Source organism: Salmo salar, chromosome 10 (genome assembly GCF_965601325.2).
Source record: "Salmo salar chromosome 10, fSalSal1, whole genome shotgun sequence".
Taxonomy (NCBI): domain Eukaryota; kingdom Metazoa; phylum Chordata; class Actinopteri; order Salmoniformes; family Salmonidae; genus Salmo; species Salmo salar.
The window spans coordinates 18,300,050-18,317,101 of NC_138300.1; the positions used below are offsets into that span (position 1 = coordinate 18,300,050).

Here is a 17,052-nt window from a genome sequence, read left to right on the forward strand (position 1 = left end):
TATCTGGCCATGTAAATTCCTAACTCAGCCTACATTGATAGTGTACATTACATACAGAACAGACACACACACGCACACACACAAGTGGAGAGAGAGAGAGCGCGAGAGAAGCATAATCACCAGATGGTGCCGCAAAGTATTGGCAAAGCAGGAAGGGTTGCACATCCGTCACTCGGTCGCGTCATTGGTATTGTGGTCAACGTTCCACAGACGCCACAGCCACATTGGTGTCCAAAAGTAGAATGGGAGCTAATGACTTTCGCCCAGTGATGTCGTGCAGTCACAAAAACCTAGAGTCCAAATCAGTGATCGAGAACTAGTCCAAGTGTTCAAGTCTCAGTCCCCATTAACTCAAAATAAAAGTTATTTACCCAGTCAGATACAGTGTAGTGGCAAGAGGAATTTAGTCAATAAATTGTTTGCTATGACTGAACAAGTTGTCGCCTAAACAAATAGTTAACAGTCCGGTCCGCAAGTAGCCTAGTTTTAGAACGAGCCACTTTACGAATGCAAAATGCGGCCCGCTAAAGCACGATAGAAAGAAAAACACGTAGTGACGGTATTATGGGTCATATCGTTTGAACCGTAAGGGCTAGAATCAAGCTGTCTCTCTGAGGAAAAGAGGGAGACTTGGCTACTGAACCTGCCTATGAAATGCAGTGGGGAAAGTGGGAGGGTTGAGTGAGACTACACATTCAAAGACAGCCTACTTCTCTATACTCAAGGGAGAGAAAAACATAGCTAGACTTGTTTTACTATTAAACTCAAATGCAGCTACTGTTTTTCATTTCGTAAAGCAGCTTGTGTTTCTTATCCAGGTAAAGGATAGCCAACGAGAAAGCTGGTGGTGACTAGTCATCTACGGGAAGCAAGAGAGAGTCACTAACGTGACGTGTATAATCAGAGGCGGAGCCTGTCTGCCTCAGCTCTTGCTCCCCCGCAGCTCACCTGATCTAGGCCGGGTTTGGTGTGTCCTTCCCACTGCTGAACAGAACTGTGCTGCGCATCTGTGCTGCTAATATTAATTGTGCTCGTCACTGAAAAGCTCTCAATCTCTCCAAGAACTTTTGTCCAGTCCACTTAGCAGTCAGATTTTAGTCACAGAGGTCATTTATTCTTGTCTCGTTTTAGTCGACTGAAATGAAAAAGCTTTTTCGTTTAGTTAGTTTTTTCTGGGTCTATTTAGTTAAAGTCTCGTCAATTGCCACTGACAAATATTTTTGTAAAAATTACCACTGGTTTCCATATAAACTGATGTGGAGACCTTATAGGGATTTGGCAATGAAGCCCTGTATCTACTTCCTCAGAGTCAGATGAACTAGGGATACCATTTTTATGTCTCAACGTCCAGTACGAAGGAAGTTGGAGGAAGTTTCGTGAGCCAATGCTAACTAGCTTTAGCGTAACGACGAATTCTACAACGAAAGCTAGCATGCTAGCTGTTCCCATAGACTTCCAGTAATTGCACTAACTCTAGTTAGCAACTTCCTTCAAACTGAACAACACATACAAATGGTATCCACAAGTTCATCTGACTGAGGAAGTAGATAAAGGGCTTCATTGCCAAAATCCCAAACTATCCCTTTAAGGTATGCCAGTAAATATACATATTCCTGATAGCATCTAGACGCAATCTGACACAATGACTGGCTGCCATTGTCTAGAACCCAGAACACACCCATTCATTCATCCATTCCTTCTGCGTGTGATCACTGGGCTATTTCTGAGTTCTGATGTAACCATGCATGGATCTCATTGAAACTCAGGGGGATCAGAACAACTAGCTTAATCATGACTCATACTGGCCCACAGAGGGCACTCACATGTGTGGTGGTTCTATTTTCCATGTCTCACTCACCCAGCATCTAGTGTGTGTGTGTGTGTGTGTGTGTCTGTCTGTCTGTCAGAGCTGTAATTAGCCACACCCACCACCAGGGGTCCATCTCTCACCTCCAGGCGTGGGGCTTTGCCCATATGTTTGCTGGGTTTGTCTGCGTAGCGCCAGTTGATCTTGGCCGACTGACCATCTTTGGAGGGCAGCGCGTCGGCGATGATGACCCGGTCCTGAGGGGGGATCATGCCACAGTCCCTGGCCACTGAGATGGCCGTCAACATGTTGTCACCTGGAGGAAAGATGTTAAATGTTGCCTTTAGGCACAGACCTACTCACAACCATTATGGAAGGGGGGAAGACACAAAACAGATCTCAGATCATTGCCCAAGAGGTGATTGCCTCCTATTCCCTGAGGTACAAGGGGGTATTGTCCTGGCGCTATGCTCTTTGTGAAACTCTAAACCTTGGTAGGGGTTGGAATGGAGCGGCCTGGGCATACTGGCTCTGGACCAGCGGTCCGCATGACAGGCCACGGGTTAGTGAGAGGGGTTGGTGGGTGGTGAAACCATATAATTGTGTGATTATATTTACAGTGCTGAAAGCGACAGAGGGAGAGAGGGAGAGAGGGAGAGAGGGAGAGAGGGAGAGAGGGAGAGAGGGAGAGACCGGGCTGGACTTTGGCTCTTTCTGCCCGTTAAGCTGCACGGCCCAGAACTTTATTAGTCTGGATTCCAGGAATACCTCCATAAAGCGTTGAGAACCACAAGAAAAACCCAAAGATCATCACAGCCAACATCACATTCTATGTGTGTGAGGCATGGCTACAGTATGAGTGGGTACTGGTGGTTGTCATTAGAGAGTGACAACCGCTCATGTCTGATAGCGATCCTGTGTGGCTCGGTTGGTAGAGCATGGCGCTTGTAAACGGCAGTATTGTGGCCACCCATATGTAGAATGTATGCATGCCTGATTATATGTCGCTTTGGGGAAAAAAAGCTTCTGCTAAATGGCATATACCTTGAACTCATCACTGATTCAACACCATTGGCATCCAAGTCCACTGAATGGCTTTCACAGATCCAGTCAAGTCAGATCAGTGATGTTTTACTGTGTATGTTGATATGATAAACATGTTGGTGTGTCCGCTTTCTCACCAGTGACCATGACGGTGCGGATGTGTGCCCTGCGGAGGTCCTCCAGTACCCCGGCAGTCTCAGCCTTCAGCTTGTTCTGCATGATGATCAGCCCCAGGAACTCCATGTTGGCCTCCATCTGGTCCCTGTTGACGTTCTGGACTTTGTGCCAGGTGAGTTTGGACTCGAGGCGGCGGTGGGCCAGGGCGATGACCCGGAAGCCCTGCTTGGTGTAGTCCTCCAGAACCTCCGCAAAGTCCTCTGGAACTACACGGACAGATGGTTTCGAAAACATCTTCAAAATGAACAATTCCAGGGAGCAAAACATTTTACTTAAACTGCTCGTCTTTATCATGGCATTGGCATCATTTCAGTACACCATTCGTATGAAGTGACCATGATTATCACACTTGGTTAGACCAAGGCTACGACTGAATAGCAGAGCGTTCGTTACTATACTGGCCATAACTTCTTCTCAATAGGAGCGTCTGCAAAACATACTGTCAAATTCAGAGTAAACAGTTAATAGACCAACCAGTGTCTTTCTTGCAGAGGCTGGCCACCACCTCTGGCGCTCCCTTGAGGTAGGCATCCATGCGCTTCTCCCCCAGCAGACGGGCCACCACACACATCCTCTGCAGCGCCGAGGAGAACGGGAACTGACGCACAATACCAATCTCATAGGCCAACTGTATGGGGACACAACACACAGGATTACCTTTCACCTCCGGATCTTTCGCCTCCAAGTCAAACTACGAGAAATATTAAAGACAAGAGAGATAGCACTACTTACCGACAAGTCATACAGCTCCTACGGTGTGAAAGTGAAGTAAACAGAGTGAATGTACAATCAAAAAGTGCATTTAAAAAAATATGTGACAACTGAATATGTGACAGGTGAATATGTGACAGAGCTTAATCTTAATATTTTACATCAGTGCCTTGCTCTCTGGGGGGGGTGTAAACTATTCGTACCATGTCCTGTTCGGGTGACATGACGGGCTCAGGGGGCATCAGCTGCTTGGGGGGCCGCACCACGGTGGGCATGATGCGGTCGTGGAGGGAGGTCTCCTCCTCAGTGGCCTCCTCCAGGATCTGACATGAACGTGAAAGAACATGAAAGAAATGCTAAGCTGCATCGAAAGTGGACATTTCAACGGACCAACATCTCAAAATGGACCAATAAGTGTGATCGGCACATCATTGAAAGTCAGGGGAAAGCGAATACGTGTTCCGAAAAGAACATTAAGATGTAAGAAATAGTAAGCCGGAAAATCTCTCAAAGCAACTTGTCCACCACACTTTCCACATATCTCTGCACGAAACACACTGGACGGGTGAAGAAAGAGTGAAGGACAGAGGTTAAAGGTCCAGTTTCGGTCACTCACCCAACCTGTGGCCTCAAACATCTTCAGGTCCAGAGGGTCTCCGGACAGCTGGCCATCGATCTTGGTAAGAGAGTGGCAGGTGGCCATGCAGGCTACAAACTGGGACTTGACCAGACTCTCCTTGTAGGCATTCTCCTCTGACAGGTGGAAAGTGCCATTCTCCACTCTCTGGACTCCCCATAAGTCCAGTCCATCCTCTGTGAGTGTACCCGTCTGAGGAGAGAGTAACAGAGATGGTGAATAGGGGGAGAATAACCCTTTCTTCAAAGTAAATATAGAGAAGTAACTGTTGACACGGCGATTCCCATATCAGATCACCAGGCCACAATACAACTAGTTTCTCAAGCACAGCCTCTCCTCTACTAGTGTGTGTGTGTGTGTGTGTGTGTGTGTGTGTGTGTGTGTGTGTGTGTGTGTCCACCTTGTCGAAGCAGACCAGGTTGAGCTGGCCACAGATGTTGATCCTCTGGGGGCTGATGCAGAAGATGCCGATGCGTTTGAGGCGGCGCTGGGCGTACACGATGCCCGCCGTCATGGCAGCGGGCAGCGCGGGGGGCACGGTGATGGTGATGATGTCCAGGGACTCGATGATGATGGTCTTGGCTGGCACCTGGGCCCCAGTAGAGGAGAGGGCAAGAAAACAAGTCCAAGACAATAGGAGCTCATGTAGGAATTGAACATGAAGATAAATAGCCAGTCTTTTTCAGTTCAACTCCATTTTCCAATGAAATGCCCTGACCACATTACCACTGACCTAGACACCTTGTACACCATCTAAAAAGGACTAGTCACTCTCCCTCTTCCCTGACTCACTTCTTCCCTTCTCTTTCTCCCCAGCCCGGCAGTAGCCCCGTGAGAGAGCGTCCTGCTCTGTTCAGTCCAGTACAGTACCTTGTTCATGATGCTGAGGACGATGGAGTAGACAAAGCCGATACCGGCTATAGCCACCAGGCACAGCAGGAAGAGGTAGGCGTCGCGGTACAGCTTGAAGTCCGTGGGCTTGGGGTAGAGGATGGAGCGCACCAGCTGGCCCTTAGCTGTGCTGAAGCCTGGTGGGGGAGGGGGACACGGACGAGCATATTTAGATGAAAGCAGAATTCAGAATGTGACAACTGGTCCTAAAAGAAATCTGAGGGCAGATCATGATCGAACAAAAATGAAATAGGTAGTGTGTGTGCGTGTTGTGACTGAGGACACATACACACTAACCTGTGCGGACCACCACTGCCTTGACCAGTTCCCCTGAGTAGAAACGGGTCTGGATGATGTGCGTGCCACAGAAGAGGGTGTGTCTCTTGTGCTCCTCCATGCTGTAGGCCCCGTCACCCTCCTTGTCCCCCTCACCCGGGTTGGGGAGGTTGGTCTTGGTGACGGGCACACTCTCGCCTTGGGGGAGGAAGAAGGGGGAGAGACAGGGACAGGAAGGGGGAGCGAGGAGGGGAGACTGAGGTTGAGTCTGGGTGCTTTGATGCATAAGTATACAGCATTTACAGAGTGTAGTGTTGTGCTGCTTTGCACAAATGTAAAATATACATTTTGTATTTGGGTAGTGAGACCGACAGACAAGGCAGAATATCCAGGTCTCACCTGTCAGCATGCTCTCGTTGACAATGCAGGTGCCGCTGACCAGCACCGCATCGCACGGCATGATGGTCCCGTTGCTAGGGATGACCATGACATCGCCAGGCACCAGGTCAGTGGACAGGGCCTCCTCGATGTCTGCTATGATCCAACACAAAGGAGAGGAGAGAGGCAGTAGGTGTGGAGACAGGGGGGGAGAGGGGGAGAGGGGGAGAGCAGAGGAAAGAGAGAAAGGAAGGGAAAGTAGAGGAGGGAGGTAAGGGAGAGAGAGAAAACGAGAGGTATTCCGAGCATCTTTCTTGTTCAGCACATCTCTCATTACTCTAGGCAGCAGGGGAAAAACGCTGAGGCATCATATTCACAGCCTGAGCCCACTGCCGCAGACACGCACAAAAAAAAGTGTGACCTTCTAGCAGCTAATTGAACACTAGCCAAAGTGGATAAAATCGAAATGAGGTATGTTAGACAAACCGTTGTTGGCTCTGCAGACTGAAACACGGACAATACTGTGTGCTGCCACCATGTCGTGAAGCATGACGTATTGCTGAAAAGTAGAGAATAGTTTCAGAAAACAGAAAATAAGCAGAACCACACATCAGGTGCTAGAAAAACAGGCCTCTAGCTAACAGCTTCTAATTTCCCTCGGGGTTAGAGAGAAGCCTTCACCCCCTCCCTCTCCTTCCACCCTTTCTCCATCCATGCCCTTCCTCTACATATCCTTCTCTTCACAAATGCAGTGTGATTCTAAAGGGGGCTTTGGGTAAACCCAGGGCCCCGGCAGAAGTCTCCACCCCTCCTCCATCTCCCTACCTATGCGGTGTGATTGTAAGGGGGTGAACCCAGGGCCTCGGGGGCAGCAGACCATACAGAGATTGGCCCTTTCATGCAGGCCTCAATGGTTCTGGGATTAGAGTGGGGAGGGGGCTATCGCAGTTAACTCTGGCTTAGTCCAGCTTTGTTGAGCTCAGGCTGGTTCAGCAAGGCCCCAGATTCACCTTTTACTTTTGATTATTTCATAAAATGTTGTAAAAATGGAGGAAGGAAGGAAGGAAGGAAGGAGGAGTTGAGAAAGGGGAGGAAGACAAAGAAGGGAACGTGAGGGGGGCAGATGTACCTTTTTAATGGTGTACAGAGAGGTAGCTATGGATATGACCGACATGAAGACGATGGCTACGGCGTAGTAGTAGTACTCGTCGGCGCTCCACAGGATCACACTGAAGAGCTGGAAGATGTAGAAGGGGTTGAGGACCTGCAGGAGGAGAGACCGGGTGACAGGTAGTTCAGCCAACTTCTTCAAAACAACAAGCTGCAACAAAAGACATCCATTTTGACATACTACTAGAATAATGCCTGATTAAGCCAGACTTAACCAGTCATGGTTTGGCGTAAGTGTGAAGATGGTATAAATGAATGCCAAATATCCCTTGATTGACATATATGGCTCAATGTGTTTCTTTATACAGAGCGCACAACAGAGAGAGCAAGAGAGCGAGATGGAGACTGTCGCAGAGAGAGTGAGGTCAGAAAGAGCGAGAGAGACGTCAGAGAGATAGAAAGACAATAAGGAGCTGAGAGGAACTACGGAGGTGGAAAATGCTGTTTGTACTGCCATTGTTGGCCCTGTTCACTCATTAGACTAAAGACAACCTCCCTGCAACAACTCCGAATCATTATGTCCGGTCATTTTTTTTTTTAAAGCCGTTGGCTTCCATTCAACAGAATGTTCTCATTAGAATGCCACGCACAGCTCTTGGATATGATTCTCATTATTTGGATCACCCTGTTGCAGGAGAGCTGTAAATGTAAAATGTATAGTGTATTTGGGGTTTAAAAGTGCTTCTGAAGTTTGTAATTTCGACTGAAATTTCAGACTTGATTTTTCCTTATGAAAAATGTATCAACCGCTACAAAAATGTCCATTAATTAAAATTCACATTTCCTGTTGCTGAAGGATTATTTCCCAGCTGGAGCAAACAGATCCTACATCTGTATCAGGATCACAGATAAAATGGCTATTGATTTTCATATGCACCTTTGGATACAAATTATTACAAATATATATGTGTACAAAACATAAGGAACCCCTTCCTAATATTGAGTTGGACTCCCTTTTGCCCTCAAAACAGCCTCAATTTATTGGGGCATGGTCTCTACAAACGTTCCATAAGGATGCTGGCCCAGGTTGACTCCAATGCTTCCCACAGTTGTATCAAGATGGCTGTATGTCCTTTGGGTGGTGGACCATTCTTGATACACACCGAAAACCGTTGAGCGTGAAAAACCGAGCAGCGTTGCAGTTCTTGAAACACTCAGGCACTTAAATATTTTGTCTTTCACCATTCACCCTCTGAATTGCACACATGCACAATCCATGTCTCAATTGTCTCAAGGTTTAAAAATCCTTATTTATCATGTCTTCTCCCCTTCATCTACACTGATTGAAGTGAGTTTAACAGGTAATATCAATAAGGGAGAATAGCTTTCACCTGGTCAGTATGTCATGGAAAGAGCAGGTGTTCCTAATGTTTTGTACACTCACTGTAGGCTAATGATATCAATTACTTCTCAGAGACAATGAAAAAGGATCCATGGCAAGAACATCAAGAATTCTTTAAGTAGTGGATATGAATACCTTATTCCCATTTAAACCCCAAAACCTCTCCTACCTCTTTGATTAGCAGCTTGAAAACTGAAGGCACTTTCACTGCAATTTCATTCACTCCAAAAAACAGTCTCCTGTGGGAAAGAATGAGAGAAAGGGTTCAACATTTACAGTTCAAACACTAACAGCTCATTCCACTTTACAACAAACCGTTGTAAAGGGTTGTAATAAAACCCTTGATAAGGTGCCGACACTGATAGTGCTGCATTAAGTAGGTCAGAGTCACACTCTCAACACACACACTAGACACTGGGTATGTGACACACAGGGAGCACTAGGCCAGATCTGAGCAGACTGACAGCAGGGCTATTATCAGGTGTTGTCAGGGCTTTGTTAGGTGACTGGGCTATTAGATGTCCGGTCGTCTAAGGCGACGAGATGCTGCTGTGGCCGGCAGTTATGAAGTCTAGCACTGGGGGATGGGGGTGGTGAATCTACCATAGGAAAGGGCAAACCCCAGGGTTATTCAATAAGCTGCAGTAGTAGCTGTAGTCCAGAGTCCAGTCGAGGGTAAAGTGCAATAGAATAGTCTGTACCTGTACTCCTGCTGGTTGCTGGTGAGCCCCGTGCTGTGCTCTGAGTGGATGTTGGAACAGGTCACCTCCAGGTCTTCCAAGCCCCTGTGGTGTGTGTGCAGGTATGCGTGAAAAAGAGGAAACCAGAAACCTCCATTGGAACACATTTGCTTCGATACACACATAAAAATTGAAATATCACATTTACATAAGTATTCAGACCCTTTACTCAGTACTTTGTTGAAGGACCTTTGGCAGCGATTACAGCCTTGAGTCTTCTCGGGTATGACTCTACAAGCTTGGCACACCTGTATTTGGGGAATTTCTTCCATTCTTCTCTGCGGATCCTCTCTGGCTCTGTCAGGTTGGATGGGGAGCATCACTGCACAGCTATTTTCAGGTCTCTCCAGAGATGTTTGATCGGGTTCAATTCCGAGCTCTGGCTGGGCCACTCAAGGACATTCAGAGACTTTTCCCGAAGCCACTTATGTGTTGTCTTGGATGTGTGCTTAGGGTCGTTGTCCTGTTGGAAGGTGAACCTTTACCCCAGTCTGAGGTCCTGAGGGCTCTGGAGCAAGTTTTCATCAAAGATCTCTCTCTACTTTGCTCCATTCATCTTTCCTTCGATCCTGACTAGTCCTAGTCCCTGCCGCTGAAAAACATCCCCACAGCACGATGCTTCACCGTAGAGATGGTGCCAGGTTTCCTCCAGACGTGATGCTTTGCGTTCAAGCCAAAGAGTTCAATCTTGGTTTTATCAGACCAGAGAATCTTGTTTCTCATGGTCAGAGTCCTTTAGGTGCCTTTTGGCAAACTCCAAGCAGGCTGTCATGTGCCTTTTACTGAGGAGTAGCTTCTGTCTGGCCACTCTACCATAAAGGCCTGTTTGGTGGAGTGCTGCAGAGATGGGAGAACCTTCCAGAAGGACAACCATCTCCACAGAGGTACTCTAGAGTTCTGTCAGAGTGACCATAGGGTTCTTGGTCACCTCCCTGACCAAGGTCCTTCTTCCCCGATTGTTCAGTTTGGTCAGGCAGCCAGCTGTAGGAAGAGCCTTAGTGGTTCCAAACTTCTTCCATTTAAGAATGATGGAAGCCACTGTGTTCTTGGGGACCTTCAATGCTGCAGAAATGTTTTGGTACCCTTCCCCAGATCTGTGCCTTGACACAATCCTGTCCCGGAGCTCTACGGACAATTCCTTCAACCTCATGGCTTGGTTTTTGCTCTGACATGCACGGTCAACTGTAAGACCTTATATAGACAGGTGTGCGCCTTTCCAAATCATGTCAAATCAATTGAATTTACCACAGGTGGACTCCAATCAGGTTGTAGAAACATCAAGGATGATCAATGGAAACAGGATGCACCTGAGCTCAATTTCGAGTCTCTTAGCAAAGGGTCTGAATACTTATGTAGATATATATACACACATACATTTGTAAACATTTTCTAAAAACCCGTTTTTGCTTTGTCATTGGGTATTGTGTGTAGATTGATGAGATGTATGCATTTAATCCATTTTAGAATAAGGCTGTAACGTAACAAAATGTGGAAAAATGGAAGGCGCCTGAATCCTTTTGAATGCACTGTAACTTCAGAAAAGTTTCCAAGTTACTAAATATAATTATGGTCCATTAAATTGCTTACGTTAACACCTCAAAATTCTGGACCTCGTCGTTCCAGTAGTACTTTGTGCTATGGAGTGTAAAATAGCGAATCTGAAACGAGAAGGGAAAAAAAAGAATAAAACAATGTCAACAGAACACAATTATCAGCAGAAGGCAGAAACTTTTTTATACACCCCCCCAATTGACCATGAAAGTTTATATTTTTGTGACTGTGTGAGAGAAAGACAGGTAAAATAAGTAAAAAGACCATCCATGTATGTTACTGTGTGTGCCGTCACGTGTTATTACCTGAGTGGGCTGGTACTCTGCGTACTTCCTGTTGAACTCCTGGGTGGGGCTGTTCGAGGAGTGGGGGGAGTGTCCGTTGGCCATGGGGGGAGTGGTCTGGGTCTCCAGGCTGTCAAAGGGGTTCCTCCCGGGGGCCAGCATCACACGCACCTTGGCTAGGAACCAGCGCTTAAACTCATCCTGAGAAACACACACACACATAGCATCAGCGGTGACAGGTTGTCTTGTATTCCCGTTACTTAGTGAAGCAAAAATGTATGTGAACAGCTTCAGATTCATTGAGGGAGAGTCTGCTCTTGTAGATTTTGATGCATTATCCTGGTTTTGTATTTTTCTATCCACTATGCTCATTGACGGGACATTCCAATTTACCATCATAATTATTCATCACAATAGAAATATAATCCTCGGTACAATATCAACTGCACTGCTGCGCATACAGTCTATGGCGGGCCCGTGCGTAAAATCTCATGATGACCCGCTGCCCTGTTTTCCCAAACTCTTTAACTCTCAAATCCTTTCAAATAAAAAGGTATATAATGAGTCAAATAAGCAATAGGTTAAAACATAGGCTCCAAACGTAAGCTGGTAGACACACTAGAGAGGTGTAAACTACACCTCTATGCTTGGATGTGGTCGCATCATTGCGAGCTACAAATTCTACCTATTCACTCAAAACATTCTATTTTTGGGGGAGCTAAAACCATGATTTGGTCAAACATTAGCGTCCTGATTCCTGCAAAAAAACTAGGTTGTGGTTTTGGTTTCAAGTTGCCCAAAGTCAATTAGCCTGTGCTATTTGTTCACAAAAAAGATAAGCAAATTAATCTGTATTGAACAAAATACATTTTGCAATTCCAGAGCCCTATCTTGACAGCAAAATTGTAGCAACAATAGCCTAATTGGCAACCCAAATTCATGCCAATCACTGGTTTAGGTATTGCACGTCAAAATATATTTATCATGCATTCCAGCTTGGACATGTTAGACAAAACTACTTATTTCTTGAATCATACCATCTCAATAGCACTGACAATTACTATATAACATTATTCCAAATGTTTTCTATTGTGTGACGCCGTAACAAAATCATGGGCTGGTGCCACCTACTGAAAATGTTAGTGGCAGTGGCACCAGTGCCAAAAAGGGGAAAAAGTTAGTCTGAAGCCATACTGTTTTTTAAAATACAGTACAGGTAACTGCCGAAGAAAAGGAAATACTAACATAAAAAGTGTCTTAATAGGGCTCATTCTGGCTCATTGGGCCACCACGAGCCAGAACAACTTCAATGCACCATGGCATAGATTCTACAAGTGTCTGGAACTCTATTGGAGGGATGTGACTTCATTCTTCCATGAGAAATTCCATCATTTGGTGTTTTGTTGGTGGTGGTGGAAAAATCTGTCTCAGGCGCCGCTCCAGATTCTCCCATAAGTGTTCAATTGGGTTGAGATCTGGTGATGGCCATGGCATATGGTTTACGTCGTTTTCATGCTCATCAAACCATTCTGTAACCAAATCTGCCTTGTGGATGGGGACATTGTCATCCTATGGGGGCATAGCCAAGATAGCCAAAATAATGGCCTGCCCAGAATGTTTATACATGTTCCTAAGCATGATGGGATATAATTGCTTAATGAACTCAGGAACCACACCTGTGTGGAAGCACCTGATTTCAATATACTGTACTGTGTATCCCTCATTTACTCAAGTGTCTTCCATGTTGGCAGTTGCCTATATATGGATAACATGGGTTCATTGTAAGAAAAAGCAAGTGCCATGATCCCACAGGAAATAGGCCTATGGGAGTTTGTTACGCTCCGGCGTTGAGAATATGGGTATTATAGTCCATCCAGAAACCAAAAAAGCTGAACAGATGAGTCATTCCAGAAAATGAGTGCCTTTTAATATTTTAAGTACAAATTGTGCACCAATATTGAATTTTAAAAGCCTGTTACATTCAATTAAGTGCCCTTTAATATAGACCACACGGACAATTCAATAAGTCAGATTTTTATATGAATAAAGTCTTGCTAGTGCCAAAATTCAGCATGTCCCTCATTTTAAGGTCAACCTGTTACGTGAACTGAACTCTCGTTTTAACATATTGAAACTATTGCATTTTATTTAAAAAAATTGCTAAAAAAAACTTTTAACATCTAATAGTCAAATCATAGAGTAAAAGCAGGTGAGCTGATTCTACTATTTTTGGCCATTTTCTGGTGTTTTGTAACAGAGAACTGAGGGGGTCAAGCATAACAGGTCAACCTTGTTACCCACAGACAGACAGGCTAGAAATGTTTGAACAATGACACTTTTTTGTGAAGCTTACATTTAATTGCTCCTCCCTGTTGCAGACAAGTTTCCATTTGCCCTGTCACAAGGGGATTAATGGTTGTTAGGGTCAACCCTGATACTTTATTTGGCACTTAGAGGCGTTCCAGAGGATGAAAGCATCGTTATTTTTTAACCCGCCCATTTTGGAACCAATGTGTTAATGTGTGTCTCGTACATGCATAATACATCATCTATCTATTAGACCTGGTTTCATTTCGCTGTCAATAGGCTCCATTTCTTTGGAAACCAAGCAGAAAATTATGTTCCCTAAACATGCCATTTTAGCCTGACAAATACATTAGAAGACATTTCTCAAACCGATCAGAAACACCATGCTCACAACCTGTATCTCCTCAATGGTGTCACTGGTGTATTTAGTTAGTCTATTGTTCAATATATTGAACAATGTACTAAGGTTTTTACCAGGCGCGAATCACGACAACAAACATATAGCATGTAACATACTAGTCTGTACGACAAGGAATTAGCCAGCAATGTTGACTGGCAGGTGGAATGATGTCCAATGAGGTTGCAAGTTTAAATGAGTTTGTGGGGTGAGCCCAAGAACGTGCATGTCTATGTGCACAGTTGCAGGGGCTTGACAGCAATTACGTGATAACATAGTACACAACCTTCAGGGACCCCATTTGGCTTTTGGTTGCTGCTTTCAGAACTACTAAAACTACTCCAAAAAAATTACAGAGAGACATTATTTAACCTCTTGAGATGGGGGGGGGAAAAAAAACACATTTTTTATTAAGTTGAACATGTGTTCTTTATGACCGAATCTTAAAAATTAGGCCCACCCCCCCCAAAAAAACACCATGTTACACATCTCAAAGGGCACTGAATTGGTGGAACGACTCAGATACACATTCTTTACTTGCAGGAGAGGGGAATTGCATTATCTAGAATGATTCATTTCCAATGATTTACCGCATGTAAGGGCGGGGTACTACTAGTGACTTAATGTTGGAAAAAGAAAACACTTAATTAAGGCCTACTATATTTATTTATTTTTAACTACATATTGGTGGCTGAAAATAAAATAAAGTGTTACTGAAATATCCAGAGTGGTTGCTGCCATAGTAACGAGAACAATGACTTACGGTGGATTGGAGCAGCACCACTTCAGCCTCTCTGACAGTGGTCCGGCTACAGGTGGCCTTCACACACCATTCTGGCATCCAGTAGAGCAGCAGCAGCAGGAAGCCCCCCGTACAGAGCACCCAAAGACTCACCACCGCCACGCGCCACCGACACACACGGTACCCCTGGAGCTCCTAGAGGGGGCCATGGACAGGAGAGAGGACGGTTAAAGCTCTAGTTCATATTAGTGTTGCACGGAATACCGAAACTGTACTTTCTCGGTACTTCTGTCAAATGTGTGTCATGTCATATACGGATAGAGAGCGACGGAGAGACAGCGAGAATGAGGGACGGAGAGACAGCGAGAATGAGGGATGGAGAGACAGCGAGAATGAGGGACAGAGAGACAGCGAGAATGAGGGACAGAGAGACAGCGAGAATGAGGGACGGAGAGACAGCGAGAATGAGGGACGGAGAGACAGCGAGAATGAGGGACGGAGAGACAGCGAGAATGAGGGACGGAGAGACAGCGAGAATGAGGGACGGAGAGACAGCGAGAATGAGGGACGGAGAGACAGCGAGAATGAGGGACGGAGAGACAGCGAGAATGAGGGACGGAGAGACAGCGAGAATGAGGGACAGAGAGACAGCGAGAATGAGGGACAGAGAGACAGCGAGAATGAGGGACAGAGCGAGTGAGAGACGCACAGTTGGACAACTGAATTAATGATAAACTAGAATAGACTGGACTGGGATACTCTCAAACATGCTGTCCTACTCAAGTTGGCCAAATGTAGTCTATGTATCCCTACTGTATGACATTGGGTTTACCATATGACTCTGGGTTTGCTTCCCTACAGGCTCAGACAGCCGGTTGACCTGAGAGCGGAGCCTGAGTGGTGTAGCTGTGACACAGTGTGAGAGAGCAAGAGAGCGAGACAGAGAGCAAGAGACACTTCAGCTCCACTATATGAGTCAAGTTACTTTGCCATCAGCGTCGCGTCAATGTGACACTACCTGCTACACAGAGTGTGCTGTTTTGACAGCAGAGGGGAAGTGTCCATTCCATTTTCCCCTACTGTACCATATTCATCGATTACGCGTAAGTACAATAGCTTTGGTCCAGTTTATTGCAAGTACTCATTAAAATGTTGCTAGTGGTTGCACTAAATGATCCTCTAATTACACAAGTAGCTTTTGTTTACATTGTGAAAATAGTCAGTCAATGTAGCTAGCTAGAGTTTCTGCTAGCTAGTAGCTTCTTGGAGGCCATATGCAACCAAAATCAACTATTTGTCATTACTTTAATTCAGCCATCGAGAATTAAACCTTGGCGATTCTTGAGATGGACGCTGCCATTGGACGTGACACAATGTGAGCGCAACACGGGCAGTATAGTGGCTTTCAATGATTTCAAAGGAAGCATTCCCTCAATGGCTGATGGCAATGCCGGACGCCTGCTGGCTGTAGTCTAGCAGGGCCGTGCGAGTGTGAGTGAGTGAAGGAAAGGGGGGGGGGGGGGTAAGGTAGAAAGAGGTAATAAAATGAGGGAACACACCATCTCATCCTCCTCATCCTTGTTCACGATCTTCAGGTCTTCTTTCTCCATTCTGCAGATGAGTCACCAAGCCCACTGAGCACCGCTTCATTGAAACAAGAGCACAATGACACCACTACATGAGAACGTGAGTCTACCCCAGTACAAGGGCATGAGTATATCTCAGAGTGGGTGTCCAACACATTGCATACCAGAACATGACTCAACCACACTGAACCTTCAAGTGAGACCAATGAGATCAACCACACCACCCGTGCAGTGACTGAAACCAGAGCCATATACACACAGTTGGACAACTGAATGAATGATTAACTAGAATAGACTGGACATTGCAATACATTCACAAGTTTAACACACTGTGTGCCCTCAGGCCTCTACTACCACATATCTACAGTACAAAATCCATGTGTTCTTGTGTGTATAGTGCGTATGTTATCGTGTGTGCACGCATGTGTCTGTGCCCATCTTTGTATTGGTTCACAGTTCCATTAGGTGTATTTTTATGTTTTTTTTTTAAATCAAATTTTCCTGCCTCATGTGGAATAGAGTTTCATGTAGTCATGGCTCTATGTAGTACTGTGCGCCTCCCATAGTCTGGACTTGGGGACTGTGAAGAGACCTCTTGTGCCATGTCTTGTGGGTTATGCATGGGTGTCCGCTTCAACATGTGCATTCAACATGTATTTGTGAGAGGTATTGACAAGTAATGATGAAGTCAATCTCGTCTCCTCTTCGACGTGCATATTATTAATGTTAACTCTGTGTACATCCAAGGGCCAGCTGTGCTGCCCTGTTCTGAGCCATTTGCAATTTTCCTAAGTCCCTTTTTGTGGCACCTGACCACACGACTGAACACTAGTTCAGGTGCGACAAAACTACGGCCTGTAGGACCTGCCTTGATGATAGTGCTGTGAAGAAGGTAGAGTTGAGCATTATTATGAACAGAGTTCTCCCCATGTTTTGACCATGTCAGTTTACAATCCAGGGTTACTCCAAGCAGTTTATTCTCCTCAACTTACAACCAAAACCTACACTCGAT

General features: G+C 45.6%; 1 protein-coding gene across 5 annotated transcripts in view; it reads right to left on the reverse strand.

Moving 5' to 3' along the window:
• The window catches only part of LOC106613657 (polyamine-transporting ATPase 13A3), a 61,321-nt gene that overhangs the window by 13,766 nt on the left and 30,503 nt on the right, over positions 1-17,052 (reverse strand). For 3 of the 5 annotated variants that reach the window (XR_006756904.2, XM_082956771.1, XM_045687427.2), the window contains exons 3-20: positions 16,014-16,098; positions 14,476-14,649; positions 11,030-11,209; positions 10,761-10,831; positions 9,135-9,218; positions 8,603-8,672; positions 7,051-7,185; positions 6,408-6,480; positions 5,943-6,077; positions 5,565-5,741; positions 5,247-5,404; positions 4,777-4,965; positions 4,356-4,568; positions 3,943-4,062; positions 3,761-3,778; positions 3,503-3,656; positions 2,989-3,234; positions 1,951-2,123 (exon numbers count right to left, since the gene is read on the reverse strand). Coding sequence is in view for 4 of the 5 variants with exons in the window: in XM_082956771.1 (XP_082812897.1) it covers positions 1,951-2,123; positions 2,989-3,234; positions 3,503-3,656; positions 3,761-3,778; positions 3,943-4,062; positions 4,356-4,568; positions 4,777-4,965; positions 5,247-5,404; positions 5,565-5,741; positions 5,943-6,077; positions 6,408-6,480; positions 7,051-7,185; positions 8,603-8,672; positions 9,135-9,218; positions 10,761-10,831; positions 11,030-11,209; positions 14,476-14,649; positions 16,014-16,064 (2,421 nt within the window). In the remaining variant the exon portion in view is untranslated. The remainder of the gene's footprint in view (positions 1-1,950; positions 2,124-2,988; positions 3,235-3,502; positions 3,657-3,760; positions 3,779-3,942; positions 4,063-4,355; positions 4,569-4,776; positions 4,966-5,246; positions 5,405-5,564; positions 5,742-5,942; positions 6,078-6,407; positions 6,481-7,050; positions 7,186-8,602; positions 8,673-9,134; positions 9,219-10,760; positions 10,832-11,029; positions 11,210-14,475; positions 14,650-16,013; positions 16,099-17,052) is intronic. The other 2 variants (XM_082956772.1, XM_082956770.1) reach the window with 1 other exon arrangement.